Raw genomic sequence first — 23,634 nt, 5'->3', positions numbered from 1 at the left:
GTCACCCTAGGCCACAAAAATAAAATCTTCCCTAATGATAGTCAATCGTGTTTATGGCTGTGTGCTGTCCAATTACCCAGATCCCCCTATAATCACAGACACAAATCATGTTCAGCTCTGAGATGACAGTGCAGCTGTCTACAGGACCTACTGCTTACAATGTACATAGAGTGTACTTACGGTCAGCTCTCTGTGACCATTGGTGTATTTGCATCCGCTTCTTAAAGCCATTGCCTTAAGACATTCTCCGTCACATCTTAAGTCAACCAAGAGGGGTAGTTTTCTGTCACCACAATGCTATTGGCCGTTTGCTGTATTATTCTGCCTTTGAATGAGTGATTTCATTGCAATGCATGGGGAACTATTTTATCTAAAAAGTACACTCAACCATCACACTATTTGTGATGTGCAATTATTTATATCATATATGCATTGTATATAGAAAGCAACCATATTGTTACTGAAAGTGATATTTCGTTTATGTTACTGACCTGCTTTAAGTTGTGAGCCTAAATCTACCATCATCATCCTAATAATCGTCGTATTATTCGTATATATATTATGGAGCGGTTGGAGCCGTTGGTGAGCTGCCTGCTGCCTGCCTCCAGCCCCACGGTCCACGCCTGTGATCTTACAGTTACAACCAGACCGGCGGAACCCCCATCACGCTACCCAAAAGAAATACAGCATTGGTGACGGCATACGGGCATAGATAGTTAGCATTGGCATCCCTAGTTAGCTGGCTTCGCTTAGCTAGTTAGTTTACAATGAATTACTGCTGCAGCTTAACTTAAAACTTTTAAGTGCTTAACTTCTAATCTCTTACCATTACTCGTGGTGGTGGGCCGGTCGGCAGGGGGGCACACTCTGCTAGCTGCACTGCCTCCTTGTACCTTTGCGGTTTGCTTTAATAATTAGTACGTGCGTACTATGACTGATTAGGCGGTGGCAGCCTGGTGCTGCCTGCTTGCTACCAGACCGCAGTCTGCAGTGCCAGACCGTCCTGTAGACAGTACTACTGGGTGCCAGACAGTTGATCGATGCCTGCACTGCACACAGCCCAGCCAGCTCTGCCCTTCGTCATCGTCGTTGGTCGGGCCGGGGCCGCTGGGCTGACTTAATGTCGTCGATGACTCATGGGGATCTGCCACGGTGGTTATGCTGGGGCAGGGCAACTGGTGGCTCCGTTGGCTGCGCTGCCAACTTTGGAACAGGAAACCAGGGTTCAAATCGAGTCTCGAGGTCGCGTCCACATCCTGTGATTCTGGGCAAATCACTTAATCTTCCTGTGCCTGAATATGTAATGTAAATAGGGTGCTTATGTACAGCGCTCCAATACCTTTGGGTCGAGTTCGCGTTATTTGATGCAAAAAAAAGAGTGAAAATAATCTGTGCGCGCGATATCAGAACCTCCGGCCCGGCCCCAACGCCCACCCAGATAAATCAGTGTGTGTTCCGAACTTCCGGGGCCCGCCCACCCACTGGAAAGTGGCAAACAGTCAACAACACTGTGTCTGCGTAAGAAGGGCCCGCGTCCGCCATGATGATGATGACATGTATAATATTAGATGTAATTATCATTGAATACTCTCTTGGACTTGGCCTGGGCAGGGGCAGCAGGGTTGCTACATGATTAAGAAGTGTGAGTCGCGACACTCGACTCGAGTAGCAACACTAAACTCCGTGATGCTGACGCCGGTGATGACACTATGACTCACCCGCTCGGCGGGATACTGTGAAAAAGACGCCGCGGGCCTGTGGCTGCACCGAGTACAATAAAGGTATATTTTTAGAAAAACAATAAAACATCAATGTGGGCGTGCGCAGCAGCAGCGTAGACCCGGCCCTGATAATTAAGTGCCGGTGCTAAGCACCGGCAAGCACCGGCACAAATTAAGCCCTGACCGAGAGGCTTACAAAACTTGGTTGATACATTCCAAAAATATTGTGAGGGGAAGGGGTTAGAAATAAACCCTAGCAAAACCAAGTATATGTCCATAAACCCCAAAAAATCCCTTAGGAGTAATCTGTTCCTTGAAAATAAAAAACTGGAACAGGTTGGGAGTTTTACCTATTTGGGGATTTTACTGGACAGTAACTTGTCTTGGAAAGGACAGATGGACAAAAGTTCCATATCCCTCAAACAAAATTCAATGCCTATTCTAAAAGTTCACGGAGCTAGCTACTCCAAGGCTATATCCCCGGCTCTTGAAGTATACAAAGCTAAGGCACAATCGGCTGCACTTTATGGTGCTGAGGTTTGGGGCTACTATTGTAATAATACTTTTGGAAAAATGGAAAATTACTTTGTGCGTAGCCTACTAAAGATACCAACTAGAACCCCTTTGGTTCCTGTATTTTTAGATATTAATCTCAAAAAAATAGATTACCAAGTAATTTTAAGACCGTTGTTGTATTGGGTCAGACTATGGGTAACCCCGGAACTGAGTGTCTATAAAAGTGGTTTTGTCGAACTATCTCAGATTGATGGCTATTTGAATACACCATGGGTAAAGTATGTTTCAAAGTGGTATGAAAGATTAGGGCTTGCACACCTATGGGATGCTCCACAGAACATGACATTGTCTTCTAGGAAGCTTGTAAAGGATACCTTTTGGTCGTACGTCAACGGTGAACTATTGTATAGCTCATCGTCTGGCAAATTGACCATGGAATTTTTGCTTTTCAAAGATACTCCTAGTTTAGAGCAATTTATGGATGAGATCTGTCTACCATTAGCAAAATCATTATACTTACAGTTTAGGTATGGTGTTTTACAGATTAATGCATATACATCCTGTTGGGGGAAGGTAAAAGGCCCTGACTTGTGTAACCTTTGCGCTCTAGGGGCCAAAGAAGACGCTGCCCATTTACTCTTTTTCTGCCCGAAATACAAAAAACCAAGGGTTTGTTGGATCAAACCTGTTTGTAATTATGTGGGGGTTAGATCTTATAAAGAGGCAGAGCGTATACTCAAGTCAAACACCTCACAGTTAGTGGTGTTTGGAATAAGTAGATTTTTATACAGCGTGTATTTTATTCGGAAAAGATCTAGTTACAAGCTGTAAATATATTTGGACTTATGCTCTGCTCTCCCCCTTTCCCCACTTTCTGTGCTTCACTTATATCTTATTGTCTCTCCAGCCCATGCAATCAATTGTTTCTGGTTTTTAATTAACTTATATATTGTTATTTATGTTTTTATATGCGGTATTGTGTACTTATGGGTTACTTACAAAACAAATTTTATCGCCAATGTAATGTAATTATCTCCCATTAATATGATGATTTGTATATATGTATGTTATACTTATCTCTGTTGACTTTTATGGCTCAGTGCCGAAATAAAGTTTAAATGAAATGAAATGATTAAATGAAATGATTAAATGAAACTCAGTATAAAAGTGGAAGGGCTGACCCACTTGTGGTTTCAGTTCCACGTTCTTTTCAGCCGAGAAGGGAGTACTCCACTGAATAGTAAGAAGATCACTGCATAACTAAGTGCTGGAATCTGTTAGACAGCCAGTTCCCTAAAGGTAAGAGGAAATCACCTGAAGTCCTGTTTGAAGAAAGAACTGCTGACTTGTCCTGGGACCCAAGAATCCTTTCCTTAGCGAGAGGGAAGGAAAGCGCCATTCCTGCAGGAAGTGAACCGTTGGAAGGGGCTCTAGCAATTGAACCTTCTGCAGGGGTCCTATCCAACAAAGACCTGCAATTTGAGTTATCGAAACAGTCAAGATTGATCTGCCAAGCTTCATTGGAGGAACTGAGGCACAGGTGAAGTGTTCCATGTAGTCTCCATGTACTATCCCCATTGTCACCACCAAGGCACTGGAGCTTGTGTGCCCGATTGGCTGGCCTGATAGAAGCAGGGATAGGCAACTGCCAGTGGTACCCTCTATGAGCTGGTGAACTGTGTGACCGCAGCACTGCCTGTTCATGCGGTGTCATCCTGACTGCCCTGAAGAAGTAAAGAATGCAATCCATAGGTGCCCACCCAAGGTACCCCTTTGAGTAAAGAGCTTGGCACTGCCCCACATGTGCCAGAGAACGAGCCGTACTCCAAAGATTAGAGTCTGTTGCCTCGTGGCACAACTAACTGAAGATACTACCTGTCAACCATGATGCTGAAGACCTCAGCGCCTGATTGTGTTACTGCCTCTGTGAATTAGGATGTCACCAAGAAGTGTGTTGCCAGAGCCCTGCACCTGGGGAAGAGGACTGCCAACTGCCTCTACCTGGGCTCCAGCGCAACTGACCAAAGAACCCCATGGAGTGGCAGGACCAGATCTGCCAAAGCCTTAATGGCTTGTTGCCAAGCATTCATCATAGCCCAAAAGCAGGCCTAGAGCAGAGACACTTGCTCCTACATTGGCCTCTCTGAGACTCACAGCGTGGCTGGCAGCTGCTCGCCTCCAGTGAGATTAACACAGGTTGCATGAACCTGTCGCCATGGGACGGCTCAATGTAGATCCCGGGAAGCACCACATCAGATGGGTGATAGACTGAAATGTTCTAGAGTCTTTGATACGGGATGCTGAGGGAAGTGGGGTGAGAGCGCTGACACATACTAGAGACTACACCACATTAACCCTGAGAACCATGATACTCTGACAAAGGGAGGAAGGAATGGGTAGAGCGCTAGAGAGGGAGTGTCCCACTATAAAGCATTAGAGATATACACCTGCAAGGTGGGTATTCAAGCATCATTGTGGTGTGTAGTATTTTCTTTTTCTATGTAATAAAATATTTGTCTTTCATAAAGACAATGCCAGTGGCATCTCTAGAAGGGGGAGCACACATTGGGACTCAGACAAGCGGATTGTAGCTGTTCCCACTCAAGGGTAGGGCATATCCAGTCGCCATTGTCAGTCGCAGAAATCACATGTGATTGAGAAGGTGTGCTTTGCCAAATTCTGGGCTTTGAAGTATCTTAGGGCTTATTTATTTGGACTAAGTTTAGGTTCGAAATGGGGATAAACCCTTCAAGAGGTTAATGTCTACGAAAGGTGAAGTGTTGTTCCACTTTACCCCAGAGTTAGACTTCACAAAGTAGCATAAAACAGGGATGTTTCCTGAGAATAAAGTTTTTTCTTCAAGTCTTCTTGAGTTAACGACCAAGAGTATCCTGTCCATAAGAAACACTGGTATATCCTGATCTGGGAGGAGCATGCTGGCATGACAGAAGCCTTCTAAATGGCTTGGAAAAGCTGTGCTACCCTGGCCTGACCTACCACCTTTCCTATATTTTTCCTCAGTGACAACCTGTCAACCTCCTTTTAATTAGAGTAACCATGAGAGAGCCTAGCACTTTTCAAACAAGATACACCATAAGTTACCCATAACCCAAGTGACGGTTGTTACTACCCTTTCACACCGTTCTATGAGGTGCATCTCAACTCATGTTGCTAGATGACAGTCAGCAGTACAGGAAGAAGGTGGCAGAGGTGATTCTCACTGAGTTAAGTAATACATTTGGTCAGAGTGGAGAAATGGGACAACCTCCCTACATCCAAATACAATGATGAGGAAGGGCCAAGAGCAAGTGAAAATGCAGACTATAACATTCATGCTTGTATCTGAGCCCAAGCAGATGCTACAACCTTCTGTTTTTCTTACTGTATGATGGTTATAGCCCCAGCTGGATATTGGGTTTATTATGTATTATAGACTGTGTTTTGTTATATCTAAATTTCTAATTCCTACCACCTGTTAGAGTAAGCCTTTAGCTACTTGAGTTCAAACTCCTGGTGGGTTAAGTGCCCAAAGGGAGTAACTTAGTGATCCGAATGGAGTGAGATACTACTGAGTGGGATACCTTGTTACCCAGATATGATACCGGCCAATAACCAATGAGTGCCTCAGAACTTCCAGGAAAAGTCTCATACTGAGCTGATCCTATTACAAAATTCAACTTTGGTACAGGAACTACCAATTCTATTTTGTGTGTTTTCGTAATGCAGACTCTTAATCCACTTTTATCACACAATTTTCTGCAGGGCCCTTTGTGTGTCATTTAATGGCACACTCAGGGAAAACGTTACAACAAACAAATGATGGACGGAATGCTGACAATGCAGACATTCTCCCCCAGTCAAGAGATCTTGGTTAAATCCATCGTTCTTTTGCCCACTACGCCACCCCAGTTCAGACATGGCCATATGCAAATCAGTCTTGACCCTGTGCCTCATGGGAACAGTCCAGCCCGAACTGCCAAGCCATGTCTTCCCTGGACCGGAATCAAGCATCCTAGGACCGGTTTCTGGCTATCAGCCGTCATCAGCCAGGATAGCTTGACTCCAGTGGCGTAGTGAGCACGGGTCCCACGTCTGGGAATACCCATCCCACTTAGGGCGAAAAGCGTTACAACAAACAAATGATGGACGGAATGCTGACAATGCAGACATTCTCCCCCAGTCAAGAGATCTGGGTTAAATCCATCGTTCTTTTGCCCACTACGCCACCCCAGTTCAGACATGGCCATATGCAAATCAGTCTTGACCCTGTGCCTCATGGGAACAGTCCAGCCCGAACTGTCAACCCATGTCTTCCCTGGACCGGAATCAAGCATCCTAGGACCGGTTTCTGGCTATCAGCCGTCATCAGCCAGGATAGCTTGACTCCAGTGGCGTAGTGAGCACGGGTCCCACGTCTGGGAATACCCATCCCACTTAGGGCGAAAAGCGTTACAACAAACAAATGATGGACGGAATGCTGACAATGCAGACATTCTCCCCCAGTCAAGAGATCTGGGTTAAATCCATCGTTCTTTTGCCCACTACGCCACCCCAGTTCAGACATGGCCATATGCAAATCAGTCTTGACCCTGTGCCTCATGGGAACAGTCCAGCCCGAACTGCCAAGCCATGTCTTCCCTGGACCGGAATCAAGCATCCTAGGACCGGTTTCTGGCTATCAGCCGTCATCAGCCAGGATAGCTTGACTCCAGTGGCGTAGTGAGCACGGGTCCCACGTCTGGGAATACCCATCCCACTTAGGGCGAAAAGCGTTACAACAAACAAATGATGGACGGAATGCTGACAATGCAGACATTCTCCCCCAGTCAAGAGATCTGGGTTAAATCCATCGTTCTTTTGCCCACTACGCCACCCCAGTTCAGACATGGCCATATGCAAATCAGTCTTGACCCTGTGCCTCATGGGAACAGTCCAGCCCGAACTGCCAAGCCATGTCTTCCCTGGACCGGAATCAAGCATCCTAGGACCGGTTTCTGGCTATCAGCCGTCATCAGCCAGGATAGCTTGACTCCAGTGGCGTAGTGAGCACGGGTCCCACGTCTGGGAATACCCATCCCACTTAGGGCAAAAAGCGTTACAACAAACAAATGATGGACGGAATGCTGACAATGCAGACATTCTCCCCCAGTCAAGAGATCTGGGTTAAATCCATCGTTCTTTTGCCCACTACGCCACCCCAGTTCAGACATGGCCATATGCAAATCAGTCTTGACCCTGTGCCTCATGGGAACAGTCCAGCCCGAACTGCCAAGCCATGTCTTCCCTGGACCGGAATCAAGCATCCTAGGACCGGTTTCTGGCTATCAGCCGTCATCAGCCAGGATAGCTTGACTCCAGTGGCGTAGTGAGCACGGGTCCCACGTCTGGGAATACCCATCCCACTTAGGGCGAAAAGCGTTACAACAAACAAATGATGGATGGAATGCTGACAATGCAGACATTCTCCCCCAGTCAAGAGATCTGGGTTAAATCCATCGTTCTTTTGCCCACTACGCCACCCCAGTTCAGACATGGCCATATGCAAATCAGTCTTGACCCTGTGCCTCATGGGAACAGTCCAGCCCGAACTGCCAAGCCATGTCTTCCCTGGACCGGAATCAAGCATCCTAGGACCGGTTTCTGGCTATCAGCCGTCATCAGCCAGGATAGCTTGACTCCAGTGGCGTAGTGAGCACGGGTCCCACGTCTGGGAATACCCATCCCACTTAGGGCGAAAAGCGTTACAACAAACAAATGATGGACGGAATGCTGACAATGCAGACATTCTCCCCCAGTCAAGAGATCTGGGTTAAATCCATCGTTCTTTTGCCCACTACGCCACCCCAGTTCAGACATGGCCATATGCAAATCAGTCTTGACCCTGTGCCTCATGGGAACAGTCCAGCCCGAACTGCCAAGCCATGTCTTCCCTGGACCGGAATCAAGCATCCTAGGACCGGTTTCTGGCTATCAGCCGTCATCAGCCAGGATAGCTTGACTCCAGTGGCGTAGTGAGCACGGGTCCCACGTCTGGGAATACCCATCCCACTTAGGGCAAAAAGCGTTACAACAAACAAATGATGGACGGAATGCTGACAATGCAGACATTCTCCCCCAGTCAAGAGATCTGGGTTAAATCCATCGTTCTTTTGCCCACTACGCCACCCCAGTTCAGACATGGCCATATGCAAATCAGTCTTGACCCTGTGCCTCATGGGAACAGTCCAGCCCGAACTGCCAAGCCATGTCTTCCCTGGACCGGAATCAAGCATCCTAGGACCGGTTTCTGGCTATCAGCCGTCATCAGCCAGGATAGCTTGACTCCAGTGGCGTAGTGAGCACGGGTCCCACGTCTGGGAATACCCATCCCACTTAGGGCGAAAAGCGTTACAACAAACAAATGATGGACGGAATGCTGACAATGCAGACATTCTCCCCCAGTCAAGAGATCTGGGTTAAATCCATCGTTCTTTTGCCCACTACGCCACCCCAGTTCAGACATGGCCATATGCAAATCAGTCTTGACCCTGTGCCTCATGGGAACAGTCCAGCCCGAACTGCCAAGCCATGTCTTCCCTGGATCGGAATCAAGCATCCTAGGACCGGTTTCTGGCTATCAGCCGTCATCAGCCAGGATAGCTTGACTCCAGTGGCGTAGTGAGCACGGGTCCCACGTCTGGGAATACCCATCCCACTTAGGGCGAAAAGCGTTACAACAAACAAATGATGGACGGAATGCTGACAATGCAGACATTCTCCCCCAGTCAAGAGATCTGGGTTAAATCCATCATTCTTTTGCCCACTACGCCACCCCAGTTCAGACATGGCCATATGCAAATCAGTCAAACTGGAATGGCATGGTGAGCAAAAAAACGATGGATTTAGGCCCAGATCTCTGTACTGGGGTGAATGTATGACATTGTTCTGCATTCTGTCCATCAATTGTTGTTTTTGCATTTGTCACCCAGAGTGGGACGGGTATGCTCAGACGTGAGTCCCGTGCTCTCCATGCCACTGGAATCAAGCTATCCTGGCTGAAGAGGGGTGAAACCCCGAAACCGGTCCTAGGATGCTTGTTTCCAGTCCAGGGAGGACCTGGCTTGGCAGTTCGGGCTGGACTGTTCCCATGAGGCACAGGGTCAAGACTGATTTACATATGGCTGGGTTCAAACTGGAATGGCATGGTGAGCAAAAAAACGATGGATTTAGGCCCAGATCTCTGTACTGGGGTGAATGTATGACATTGTTCTGCATTCTGTCCATCAATTGTTGTTTTTACAACACTCAGGGAAAAGGCAGTTTGAGTGACACTGGGAAAAAGTATCAATGCTCTTTTAGCCAGCTCTTTTAAAAGATTTACAGTTTCTGGCAGGGGCCTATCTCCACATACACTGAGATCATTTTCAAACTGTGTATACTAGCAAACCTGAATTTTGTGGACAGAATACTCCAAAATAAATGTGGCGGAGCACCCTGTCCTTCAAACCAAAGACCCACCTGCTCTAGAATTGGGTGAGCCACCATGTTTTTACTTGTGGATATTGGGCTGTTGGTAACAGCACCTCACACCATCTGCCGGATTTAGGGCAGATGTTCAAATTTACTATTTCCCTGTGCAGGACAGCAAGGGGATACCTCTAGTTCCCAAACAGGAAAGGGAAAATAACAACTTGCATATGCTGGAAGAAAACTCCTAGCGTGTCCATGATATTTAAAAAAATTTTAAAAACTCCTTTTTTGTGAGTTTGTATTTGAGGAACCAAAAACATTCCTGAGCGGCCAAATGTCAGATGCTCTGTAATCTTTCAACAGGGCTGCCACACTGACAGCTCTGCTAGAGGCATAAAGATCTCAATCTACCTGGCCGAGATCTCTATATGTAGTTGCTAGTCTTCACCAAGGCAGTGGAGTAAATCCCTCCATTACCCTGGCTGGTTGACAAACCAGTTGGCAAAGTCTAATGTTTTATTACAATGTATTTCTGTTAGAAATGATGGGTCTCTAATTGGCAGATAGGAACCTTTGTCCTGTGCTTCTAGTCAAGGTAAGGGCGATACATTTCTGAAATAACCCCTGCTCACCCCCTTGGTAGGTTGGCACAAGCAGATAGGCTTATCTCAGAGGCAGTGTGTAAAGCATTTGTGAACACATATAGTAATACAGTGAAAACACTACAAATGGACACCACACCAGTTTAGAAAAATAAATAATCTTTATCCAAACCAAAACAAGACCAAGCAACAAAAATTCACAATACAGTTATCAAGATATCCTCAAAAATAGGTTATTCACTCAATTAAAGTTTGTAGCAACAAATCACTCCACCTGGAGTTATTACGACGTTGTAACAGATCCCAAAGAACAGCGCCGACTGCGAAGTGCGTGGCGTCAGGTTCGGATTCAAGCAGACCCCCAAAGAACAGTACCTTGGAATTGATGAAAGCAAAGACGATGAACGGCGTCGGGGACGTGATGCTTCGTTAGCACCGGGCGGTGTTGGTTCCTTGCAATCCCAGGAGAGGTGAAGCCTTGGTTCCTTACTGCGGTGCAGGGGAGGTGAGACGTCAGTTACTTACTGTGTCAGGGAAGTGACGTCACTGTGGCGGCGAGGCTTCGGTTCCTTGCGACGGTGCAGTGTCAATGGATTCATGAGTCACCCACGTCGAGTATCGGGTCCACGTTGATGAAGCACCGGCGTCGGTGAAGTCGGGGCTGCGGTGCGAGTAGGGACGGTGTGTCGTGGACCTCACGGCATCAATTGCCGGTGTCAATGTTGCAATTTCCTTCTGTTGCAGCTGAAACAGCAGTTCCAGATGCAGAGAGACAGAAGAAATGAAGTCTTTGTGTCCCTGGGACATCAGAACAGGAGGCAAGCTCAATTTCAAGCCCTTGGAGATCTTTTCCTCAAGCAGGTGACAAAGCAAACAGCAACGTCCTTTTCTCCTTTCTTTGGCAGCAAGTATCCACTGCAGGCCAACGCAAGACAGCAAACAGCACAGGGGCAGTATTCCTCCTCAGCATCTCCAGCTCTTCTCCTTGGCAAAGGTTCCTCTTGAGTCCCAGAAGTAATCGAAAAGTCTGGGGTCTGCGCCCCTCTTTTTATACACAATAATCTTTTGTTCTTTGAAGGCAGAGATTGTCTGTACCCAGCCACAACCAGTTCTGTCCTCACTGGTGCAGCTTCCTGACAGGAGGTAGAGACATCATTGTTGAAGGCAGACCAGGCCCATTCAGGTGAAAATAAATCTCCTCCCCCTACTCTAAATGCAGCCCAGGTCTATTCAGCCCAGCCCTGACTCATCAGGCTCTCTGGGGCCACTGCCCCTCTCCAGCCCCTGTCACCCAAAAGCCAGACATGCAATACACAAACCTAGCAGAGGCAAACTGGATGGGTAAGCAAGAAAATAATAATCTTCTCTGAATTAACCCCATATGATGTCTCCCTTACTCATAGACTTCTATAGCATTAGTAGCTGCCCAACTAGAACTTAAGCCTGGAAGCATCAGATCCAAATCAAAACACACTAGTGAAAGCTGCAGGGCCTGGTCACCTTACAGTTGCAGAGGCCAATGTAAACAGTACAGCATGGGCACTTGAAGGAAGCTTAATGATGATCATAGGACTTCAGTGGTGTGAATCAGTCAGATACCTTAACAGCTATCCTCTAAATCTTTATGCTCCCCTACATAGTTCAAGGGACACTAAGGTTAAGAGCTTTGAAGACTGAAGGGGCACAGACCAGGAGAAACAGTCATTCTAAAGCTGAGGTGAAAAGAAAACAATGCAGTAATGAAATTATCTTCCACCAATCAAGAACCACCACACTATCCAAGACCCTTCACGCCTGTGCTGAGCCAGGGCCCTTGGTATCCAAGGAAAGGGAGGAAAAGCAGTGAGAGAGCAGGCCACATGTATATTAGGCTATCATATAAATAAAATCATCTGACATACATAATGCCTCCTATACTTCAATACCAAAAATATTGTTCCATTGGGTGTAGAGTTTCTGCTATTAACTCCACTGGTGTGATATTTTAGAGACCAAATTTATGTAACAACAATTCTCCTTCACAGACCAGGAGAAGAGAAGCAGTGACAGAACAAGTCACGTATTGCCGCCACAAAGAGCGGGCACAGTCTACCCTATTTGATGTAACCCTCCGAATGAACATTTAAGATATCTGTTCAAATTGAACACAGACATTTTGGTGAAACAACTGTATTCACCTCTTTTCACGAGGAGGATTCCCTACAAATAGAGAGTCTTCAACACATATACTAGGGTCCTGATGAAAGCCTATATGACCCCTCGGGGCATGACAAAAGGCTGAAACATGTCGACCTATTTTTTGGACACATATTGTTAGTGCACTAGACCCTAAATAGTCTGTCCTGTGCACGAAAAATTCTTTTAAACGTATTTGAATCCAGTCTTATTAAAATTATAAACTGGCTCTTTCAAGTCTTTTAACTTTTCCCTATTTTTTCACTCACTGTTTAGCACTTCACTAAAACACCCAACACGGTTCTCTGATCACAACTGAAAAAACCAGAGGAATTACCTCCGGGTGGAGGAAGCATTCATTAACCCGATGATGATGCTGTCACGCTGTTAAGTAGCGGATAATCGAACATACCGCTAGAATTCCACCTGTGAATCAACACGTGATTGAGGGTTTCTTAACAGTACTCTGTACTGTAGCTATTAACCCTGGTTCTTTCAGGACCTGTGATCCACTCTCCATTTGATATTTAAACGTTGAAGATAAAGAAGCTGAGTGGGTCATACCCCTTCTTTCTCCCTCCATTGATTTATACACAACAATTTAAGCTACATGATATTCTGATAAATGGATTATGGTACCACATTCATCCCCAAATCCTCTCACCAAGGAAGCAGGAGCAGAAGAGAAGATTATTGTCCGGGTTTGCTAACAGGTGTATGTAAGGAGTGCCACATAAAGGGTCCTAAACTGCCTGAAGATAAGGCTCCCCTAAATCCACCTGCTAAGGGGTTATCCACATCCCAGAGGCGAATTGTTGAAAATCAGGTGCACCATCATCCTCCTGTAATGACGTACCTGGCAGAGGTCTGGAGTAAGTTACCCTACGGCTTTACAAGTATGCCTTTAAAACCCTGTCATCTAGACGTATGTTTACCGCCTGATCCTCGTCCTCGTGTGCAGAATAGATGGTGGTAAAAGCAAGGAAGATCAATGACAGTTCTAACAGTTGGAAGAGTGACCTCTCTGATTTGAGACCAAAGACCGCAGGATATCTAGAGTGAATCCCCAAACATAACTCAGGACATCCATTTTAAGGGCCAGGGCAGGGCAGTGGTAGCCACAAGCCTGATCAGCTTGGCTCAGCTGCCACAGTCACACCTTCCTGTGGATTCATACAAATGACAGAAGTGACCAATATAGCTAAAGAGGTAGGATGAGTGCTGCCTAAGTATAACTAGATGAGACAACAGAACATAACATTTTCTGGGATGGAGCCTTGGAAGAGGGACCTGAAAGAGTTTTGCCTGGTCCTTGTCCGAGACTATAGCCTGTTCTTGAATTCTGATCCTGACCAGATAAATCAGGCTGTTAGGACTATCTAGCCATTACAAAGGAACATGACTTTGAGTAAGGGTGCTTACGCTTCTCAAGACAAGGTTGAACGTTTTAAAATCTTGGGATACTGGAAAATGATGCTTGGGACAAACAAAGCGTGTACGTATCCCACGGAGGTGGCTATTAGGGTGGGATTCTGCCTGACCCAGCTGGAAGTGTTGCACCAGGCCTATTAAACTAGGACTACACTATTTTGCATGAAGAGAATTGATAGCAATGTCTGTCTGTGGTGCTGTAATCGGAGTGGGACTCTGCAGCGCACTTTTGTCCTCCCTGGTCCAAGGGGTATTGACACAGCACAGTATTAAGCAAAAGCTATCCTCAGTTATCAGGATTAGACATGGTACTTACCCCTCAATTGGTAGCCGTAATTATATGAGGAGGCCTAACGCTTAATAAATAAGCGCTCCATTTTTGTAATGTCACAATAATGTTGGCAAGGCATGATATTGTTATGCATTGGGAAGGTACATCCATACCAACTCTGGAATTATATGAATTCAATATGGATTGGTGCCTGAGAGCTGAGGAGCTGATATACGTGGCTCGTGGCTGCCCTAGGAAGTTTGCTAGAGAAAGGGTTGGCCTAAAGTGAGGCACGGGGCCTAAAAAGATGATGCGCTGCTGGACACGTGGGGTGGCTCTCAGTGGCTCTTTGCTTGGGCACTCGGATGATGATCCTGGCTGGAGGGAGGATCTTCGAATGTTGAAAGGTTTGTCCTCCTTAAATGCTCACTGCCACAATATCGAGAATGTCACTTTGGAAGGTGTCATGCTCTGTAATCCTTTTTGGATTATCTGTTTAATTTTTATATTCTGTTTAACATAAATGCAAAAAAATTTAAAAAGGAAGTTTTCAACTAATTACACTGCACACAAAAGGATAACCTTATAGGAAACAAACTGATTCAGCTTCACCAGACTGCTTTATTTTACATTTGATTTGAACGCTTTTTTAAACTGGCAGAAAAGATACCCTTAACCATTCTCATTTACACATCATACACCTGCCCTGTTCTCTAATAGCCATCGGGCGAAACTCTAGGCTGAGTTTTTATTCATCACCATAACATTGAAGAGTTTGAGATGTGATTGGCTCTTTGTTGTCTTTGTTTGTCCAGCCTGTGGCTAACTCAGTGCTTAGTGAAGGCATTGCTTTTTAAAATATTATACAGTGTACTTTTATGGAATCAGGATGCACTGCTTGCATTCTTTATTCTTAGAGATCCCTGTGATGTCTTTGTCAAAAGAAGATTTGCAAACATTTCAAAACAAAAATAAGTTAATGACACATGTCTTTGTTTTGCTTTAGGCCACAGGTAAAATGGATGAGAACCAGTTTGTTGCTGTCACCAGCAGCAACGCAGCCAAAATCTTTAACATGTACCCGAGGAAGGGGCGGATTGCAGTTGGCTCTGATGCAGATGTGGTCATTTGGGATCCAGACAGGATTAAGAGCATTTCAGCCAAAAGCCACAAATCGGTAGGAATTGATTCTCCGTTTGTTCAAAACATTTTATGCATTGCTGTCCATCCAAATATGTGAAAAATACATTTACCATGAAAGCAAATGAAATGCGATGTCGTCTTCTTACAGTATTAAAAGTTATCAACGTACTGCTTGCTTTTCAGAAAAACCTAAAGGAGGATCATGGTCTTGCAAGGATGACCCCTTTCTTAGGCTAATAAATATGTTTGGTTTCCAGCTTTCAAGACAATTTAGGCCGTTTTGTTGGTAGTTACCCAGCAGTTCCCAAAAAACATTTCTTCATACACAACATTCTCAGCTCCTGTGATTGTGGCGTCCTTCAGCAAGGGGACTGCTAACTATAATGAATTACATTTATCCTTTGCTCTCTCGGCTCATCTATCTTCATTGGTGAGGTGCCCGGTTGTTCTGTAACATGGTAATTACATTAGCAGTGAAATTATGCAATTTTTGGAGATGATGCCTTCATGACGCAGTTGGTATTTATTGTTGAATTTTTAAATAACATCTCTAGCAAACATTTTCCCACCATGTTTTCCTCAATCCTTTACAGCCAACTACTCCCTCTAGTCCATCTCTAGCCCTCCACTCACCTGTTCCTCCTACTATTTTCTTTACCTTCACTACTTTGCAGCCTCTGATTCACTTATTTTTTGGTATTTTCCACAATCTCTGCTTTCTGAAGGTCTGCTTCAGTCATGGATTTCGCTTGCATTTAGACTGTCCTTCGTCTTTCCATCCGAGCCGTCAAATTCTGCCTTGTAGGGTACCCCATGGTGTAACCAGAATTAAGAGCTCCTTTAGTGTACAGTGGGGTAGATCACAATTGTTTGTATACCTAAGCAAAGTTAAAGCTCAAATCTCCATCTCAGACTGGGAAATGTCTAGCAGTCATCTTGACACCTAGCCTCTCAGTGTGAACACAGAATAAACTACATTGGAAATGACAGATCAACATTTTTTTTTTTTCTTAACTTATTTTTATTATAGTACTGTGTTATTTGACACAACAATTTGCAAATTATACTTTTTACAATTCTCATGATCTGCCTGTCGGGCTACTAGCAAGATTATATTTCGGCATGTGTGATGTATCTGGGTTTACTCACCCAGGCCATGTTTGTGTGCATCATCATACATTATTATCAGAATACGAATATTGCAGAAAGAAGAACTACTTCAACAAAGAAAAAACTACCCAACAACAATTTGCAAATCAAAATTAATTTCTGGCAGAAACCGTTTAGGAGAATAGTCGGAAAGGAGAAGAGGCCGTGATACGCTGTAGCCTAGCAGAGCTGGAACCAAGACCTTCGGCTCAATTTGAACTTTGGCGATTACAAACTTGTTTGTCATGAACTGAGCACCCCTCAATTTGAAGGAGAAGCAACAAAGATCCTGCTGTCAGATTACCCTGGCAGAAAGTAGTGACTCCTCCCTCTTTACATCGGTGGCTTGCAGATCGGAAGTGCATCCCATGTGGCCCAAAATGATCACTTCTCTGTGACACTGCATTTGCTTCAAGCCTCCTCTATACTCGTTATGGTGAACGCTTCCATATGGGAACTGCTATCCCCATGTTTACTCTAAAGTTCAATAGAGACGGTGTAGTGAATAAATGTGAGTTTCCAACTGCAGCCCTCCAAAGATGAAATACACCTGATTTTCTCATCAATGATCCAAAACAAGAGTGCTGAGGAAGAAACCTTTGTTCGTAAGGATATTCCTATCTGCCTGAATCACGACTCCTCTAGCTATAAAAGATGGGAGGAAGGTTCGCACTCACGGAAGGACCAGGCGTAGTTTCATTTGGTCATCTAGTGGTGGTAGTTCACAAAGCAGTATCAAGACCCTTATTCCACTCATCCTTAAGAGAGAGGGGGAAAAATCACCCCTGAGCAAAACTGATTTCCTAGTCTCCTTCACAAATACATTTTTGTTGGATGCTTTTAAAAGAACCCTTTAAAATAAAAGTTTCATTGCTCATGTACATCCAGTGCATTTTCACAAGAAAGCTACAAGACTTCATAGTTTCCACGCTAAACCCATCCATACATTTAAACGGCGCACTAGACGTATCCTCCATTGCAGAAACAACCAATTAGCTCCATATCCTTGGCTACTCATTACCAACATAACAAGCACATTCCACCGGAGTGGTCCTCAGTGCAGCTGCTTATAAAACCTTGGTCCCCTTTTGGGGATGCATGTGGTGTTAACTGAAGAGCCTTTCTGCTGGGTAGTTCCAGTGACTGCAGCTATTTCCATCAACATCCTCAGTACCAGCAAGGACACTGAGAACGCCAATGGATGCTATAAGAGTATTGACTGTATGCATTTGTAATGTCATCGCTGACGCTTTCATACATCAACCAGTTGTTAATCATTTACAACTTTCAAAGGGTTAAGCCTAGAGTTATTAAATTTGTATGTGCAAATCAATTCTTGTCCCACTTTCTTATTGACTGTATGCCTACCTTTGAGTGTGTACAGCACTGTTTCTTTGTTGCTATGTTCGTGCTATACACATACCATACTCAGACATACATTTCATGTTGCAACTTTCTACTCAGAGAGAGGATACCTACAAATCCTGAAAAGATCATACAAACTTGCAGGAAAGAGGCCATGGGAGTGGACTGCTATTTGTATGGAGGACATAAATTTTGGACATCTCTGTCTATGTTAATCTTTAGGAAGGAATATTTTTCTATATACATAGATTTTAAGATCACCTATTGATGGTATGCTTGCCTTTGACGTGCACAGCACTCCACTGCTTTTGGCTAGATCCATACTATACACATTTCACATATATACAGATGCCTGTTGTATTTTTCTCCTCAGAGAACTTAGGCAGACTGAAAATATCAGACTAACTTGTACGAAAGAGGGTATAGGACGTGGGTACATATTGTTTAACCAAGTGATTTCACCCTGGCAGGTCAGAGTGCATGCAACTAATTTACACAATTTGCTTCAGGTCTCTGCAGACACCAGGGAAGTGATGAAAAGGAGCAGGACTTGGGTGACAGTTGCAGGTTAGCGAATAGGGCACGATCAGTGAGAACGGGGATGTTCCAGGTAGAGCGCCAAGCAATATGTTTTAATGTCAAAGGGGTGGGGCCTCACTGGTAGAGATAAAAGAAGGTTTTAGGAGGTAGAGTTGCTTTGGAGTAAGCAGCAGATGTAGCTGGTTAGATTAGGGTGAACGAAGAAACGAATACATTTTTATAAATTTATAACTTTATCAAAATTCTTCGCCTATTGCCTGTGCCTCTTTATTAGTCCCTCGTTATGAGTTTGCTGAATTTTGGTGCAGAGTACCAGGTGTCCAGAATCCCCAGTTCCAGACACTATTTCCACACTGAAACTGGACAACAAAGAGATTTGTCCATTGAATGGGAATTAGCCAGGCAGACTGGGATTTCTGGGTCCTTTTCTGGTTGTTTCAGTTATACTTGCCACCTGCTCAAAGCAAGCAGTGGGCCTGCTAACGGAAGATGCTCTGGTCTGCTTGAGGGCAGTGTAGTTGGCTCCCTCTGCATGTGTTAGGGTGGGTGGGGGCTCTGCCTATCCATACCCAGTGAAAAAATGCGCCACTACTAATGGTCTTCTATTGTTACACATTGAGAGCCTGGGAAAGCTTTGATCTCTTTAACATAAAAAAGCGTTCTCCACTTTAACATAACGTGTATTTGTAAAGCGCACGTTCACCCTAGACAGGGCATCTTGGTGCTGAATAACAGATGTTTATTGTTGCCAACTTAATGGTACTCATTTTATCGGCCCCTGATGGATGAAAGGCTGAGTGGACTCGCTTGGATTTGAACCTGTGACCATGAGGTCAAACACAGGCCCCTACAGTGGATGCATTAGTCCACTGAGCCACCAGAGCCGGCCTTTCCAGGAACTATGTGAAAAGTGATAGGAGCCTGCACAAATTCAGATTAGTTGGGGCATTTAATTTTTAATGATTAAACATATGGTGACAAACATTTTACTATAATGTACCCTAATATAAACAATTGATTAATATCGAATAAAGTGAACTATCAACCTATGGAGTGTTAAACCTGATGGTCTCTGCATAAAATCACATTTTCCATTAATGTGCTGATTGAAAGCATGTTATTTCAAGGCTTAATTAATGCATGATGGAAAGCTGCACGAATCTCTGGCAGTGGCCTTGGCATTCACTCCTGCTATGACTTGCCAGTCAGGCGTGCACAAACCAGATGGATCTGCCATTTCTTATTCAATGATGCACTCTATGTATGCCGGCGTGTTGCTAGGAAACACAGCATCGTGTCCTGGCAGTTCTAGGCACGCAGACTAGGACTGAATAGGGTGTGCAAATTCATTTGTATTTTACTTGAGGTATTATGAGAAGTTTCACATGGCAAAACGGCGGTAAGTAGAGGGGGTACCCTGTTCCATTCATGGGAGAGGCAATTATTTCTTTACAACCACTTCATATTCTTGACAGCTACATTTATTGGACCTTGTCTTATTGCCACTGAAATGTACATCTACTAGCATGACATTTTGTTCAAGGTATTACTTCGACAATTATAAAGCCCATAACGGAAGACAAGGGAAAATTCTGGCTAAATCAAATAAGGAAAAATTCACACTTTCCTAATTCTCACAAAATTTAAGATTTGCCTAACTGAAGTATGTTTTGAGGTTTGGAAATACATTTGAAATGGTACCATACCAACAGCCCAATGTTTTATGGATTATCACGTGTTTTCTTCAATGAAAAACCCTCTTACTAGAACTAGATGAGGAACCAACTGTTCTAATCTGATGTGTTCCTGTGTCTTTGTGAAACTAGCTTTTCCTAACCACTTTTCCTAACCACGGCTTCCTCCCTTTAATATACATCCCTACGAGCACTGAGTTATAAAATAAATTATTAACACAATGAATTTCTCAAGTTTTAAACAAATATTGTTCTAGGAGAGGAGAATATAGCAGCCCTTCGTAAGATTATCAGAGTCCGTATGTTACGAATTCTATTGCCACTAAAGTAGAGCTAGATTTGACCATATTCAGGTTCTGCATTGATAATACTCCCCAAAGCATGTGCTCCTAACATTTGATAGACTTGCCTTGGGGATAAGGTGGCGAGAGGGGAGGGTTCTTTCAATATGTACAAAGATGCTCTTAGACACAGTTATTTAACTTGCATTTGTGCCAATAAATATAGAAACATAGACATGTTTCATCAGCCCTGTCTCCCTATTTAGGAAGTGTGGTGTGTGCCCCTGTTTATGTGTGGCTTAATATCTCTTGAGACTAATATATACACTAAAAATATATTAAATACACCTATGCCACATCACCAAATGCACATTCTACCAGATCCTCTTTGTGAGGTACTGTTGTAAAGTAATGTCCTCCACACCATAGGTAAATAAGAAGAGTACTTTATTGGAAGCACAGAGAAGCGTTGGCAATCCCACACACAGATCAGCTTACAGTGGTAACGCTCCAGAACACAGTTATGTCATTAAGCATAGCAACATTAGAATGGTACAAAAACTCCATACTTAAAGTAACAGGACATCTACCATGACTATCCCAAACTTCAAATTGCAGTTCATATTAGAAAATGGACCAATAAAATCCAAACAAACAGTGTGCCATGGTAACTCCCATCCTCGTCGCCATTTGTTGTAAAGTAATGTCTTCCACACCATAGGTAAATAAGAAGAGTACTTTATGGGAAGCACAGAGAAGCGTTGGCAATCCCACACACAGATCAGCTTACAGTGGTAACGCTCCAGAACACAGTTATGTCATTAAGCATAGCAACATTAGAATGGTACAAAAACTCCATACTTAAAGTAACAGGACATCTACCATGACTATCCCAAACTTCAAATTGCAGTTCATATTAGAAAATGGACCAATAAAATCCAAACAAACAGTGTGCCATGGTAACTCCCATCCTCGTCGCCATTTGTTGTAAAGTAATGTCTTCCACACCATAGGTAAATAAGAAGAGTACTTTATTGGAAGCACAGAGAAGCGTTGGCAATCCCACACACAGATCAGCTTACAGTGGTAACGCTCCAGAACACAGTTATGTCATTAAGCATAGCAACATTAGGATGGTACAAAAACTCCATACTTAAAGTAACAAGACACATGTCCTGTGACATACCAACTTAAGATTACAACAGGTACCTTAGTAGTTATTAACATTAGGAAACATGACATTTTCCTTTTCCGCCCAAAAACTCAACATGCAGAGAATGGTGACTGATAGAAAACTGGCTGCCAAGTGCTAGCTCGCCCTCACAAAGATAGCGCTTAGGATCGGGATGGAATATATGTTTGTAACTTCCAATCAAAATATAGTTCCACTACGCTCAGCAGTGACAATCGTATATAAATAAAATAATTAACTGTAGTCGACCCCAAATTTATCCCAAGGTGAAGCCGTGAAGCAGTGAGACTCATTTCCGAGGATTGGTAATGGGATTACTTAGAGGGATGATTCTGCAAAGGAGGTCAGCGGATGATAGCTAGGCTGCTTCTTTTATCAGCAGAACTGTACATTGGTGAGAATGTCTTTAAAATGAATAGACTTTTCGGTCCAGTTGACATAGATGCTTTCAAATATGTATGTATTTTTGTTGCACCAAGTCATTAGCAGAAAATATAGGCACAGTGAATCCTTAGCACATCTAGGCTTCATATTAAGAATGTCTACAGATGTATTACAGCTAATATAAACATGAATAAATCAAGAACTCAGAGACTATGGTGACCAGGTGATTCCTGCACTGATAATGACAGCAGACAGTGCAATTTAGGGGTCAAGGCTCCAGTCGAGAGGCAGCTTGTGGGCTAGTGAGCAGCGTGTAATCGTAGAAGATAAAGAAGAACAAAAGGGAATTCACAGTACAATTATGAGAGCAAAATGTCCCTATGTAGAGAGTCAGGCAGTAAGGCCATGATTCCAAATAAGTGCATCCTTGCAATGGGGTAAAGGTATTGTGTTTGACTGCCGGCCAATGGTTCAAATTGAGGGGATCTGAGAAGCTATGTGTGAGTAGACGTTTCCCTTATTGTGTAGATTGGAGGTCCTGAGGGGCCCATCAGCACATCATGGCTGAGAGGGAGAAAATAGTAAGATCAAATAGAAGAAATGTAAATCAAGTCTTACTCTCAAGTCATCTCTAGAACGGCACATTTGTAAAGCCTTTTCTGAAGTGGGTGACAGATGATGAAACCAGGTGGTGCCTGTGCACGTAGGTTGTTCCAGATTATGAGTTTGCAACCAAAGAAGTATCAGTTGAGCTTGACTTCTTATGTGCACAACTGTTAATGCTCTATAAAAAAGTATATCATTAGTAATATTGCTGATCTATTCCCCTTAGTATGGGGATGCTCTAGAAACAGAGAGTGGAGCAGTACAGCTGTAGTTCTCAATATTGGGCATACAACCCAGACTAACATACATTTCAGTGAGAAGGCATGGTATTCTAAGAGGGCAGATATTAGAACTTCATTTTAATATGAGACTGCATGTTTTCCTGGTTGCCTGGTACAAAGGTCTATGGCACTGTAAAACCATCAGTCTGATCTGCAGGGTCTCCTGTTTGGAAATCAGCAAGATTGCCTCCTTTCTTCTCTGTAGTACTCTTAAATTAATAATGAACTCTGCTGTGTGTCTGCAGGCTGTGGAATATAACATCTTTGAGGGAATGGAGTGCCGTGGGGCGCCGTTGGTCGTAATCAGTCAAGGAAAGATTGTGTTTGAAGACGGAAACCTCCACGTGAACCAGGGTATGGGGCGCTTCATCCCTCGGAAGCCTTTCTCAGAATACATTTACCAACGCATCAAAACACGTAACCAGGTAAGACCCCATGTCCGGAAGAAAAAGGCTGTGATAATATATCATGTATCTGCGGGGCAGGCTGTATTGCATTTGCATATAGAAGTGCCTCATGCAAATAAGCCCTGTGACCTGCATGTGCTGGCCCTGTGAATAATTGTTCTACTCTAGTAAGCAGGGAAGCAGAGGGGAACCATCTAGGATACATGCTGAAGACAATAGTTAATGCACTGCATTCTCCTCTTAGCTAAACCACCACTCCCAGGCCAGTATCCTAATGTCCAGCAGGTAAAGAAGCAAAACCAACCTGTCCAATATCCTCAGGCCAGTGTTTGTAAGGGCCAGAGTGATGCATGGTATCTGCTAGGATGCCTTTTCTGTGCTGCTTTCATGCCTTAGAGTCCACTATCTTCACCTCCAGCCCCGGCCT

General features: G+C 44.2%; 1 protein-coding gene across 1 annotated transcript in view; it reads left to right on the top strand.

The window, feature by feature from the left end:
- LOC146822078 (dihydropyrimidinase-related protein 1-like) overlaps nt 1-23,634 on the top strand; it is a 234,961-nt gene that overhangs the window by 184,763 nt on the left and 26,564 nt on the right. The window contains exons 12-13 of the mRNA XM_085613175.1: nt 15,172-15,342; nt 23,046-23,225. Of these exons, the coding sequence (XP_085469301.1) occupies nt 15,172-15,342; nt 23,046-23,225 (351 nt within the window). The remainder of the gene's footprint in view (nt 1-15,171; nt 15,343-23,045; nt 23,226-23,634) is intronic.

Source organism: Triturus cristatus, chromosome 6 (assembly GCF_964204655.1).
Source record: "Triturus cristatus chromosome 6, aTriCri1.1, whole genome shotgun sequence".
Lineage (NCBI taxonomy): Eukaryota > Metazoa > Chordata > Amphibia > Caudata > Salamandridae > Triturus > Triturus cristatus.
This window is presented reverse-complemented; position numbering and strand designations above follow the sequence as displayed.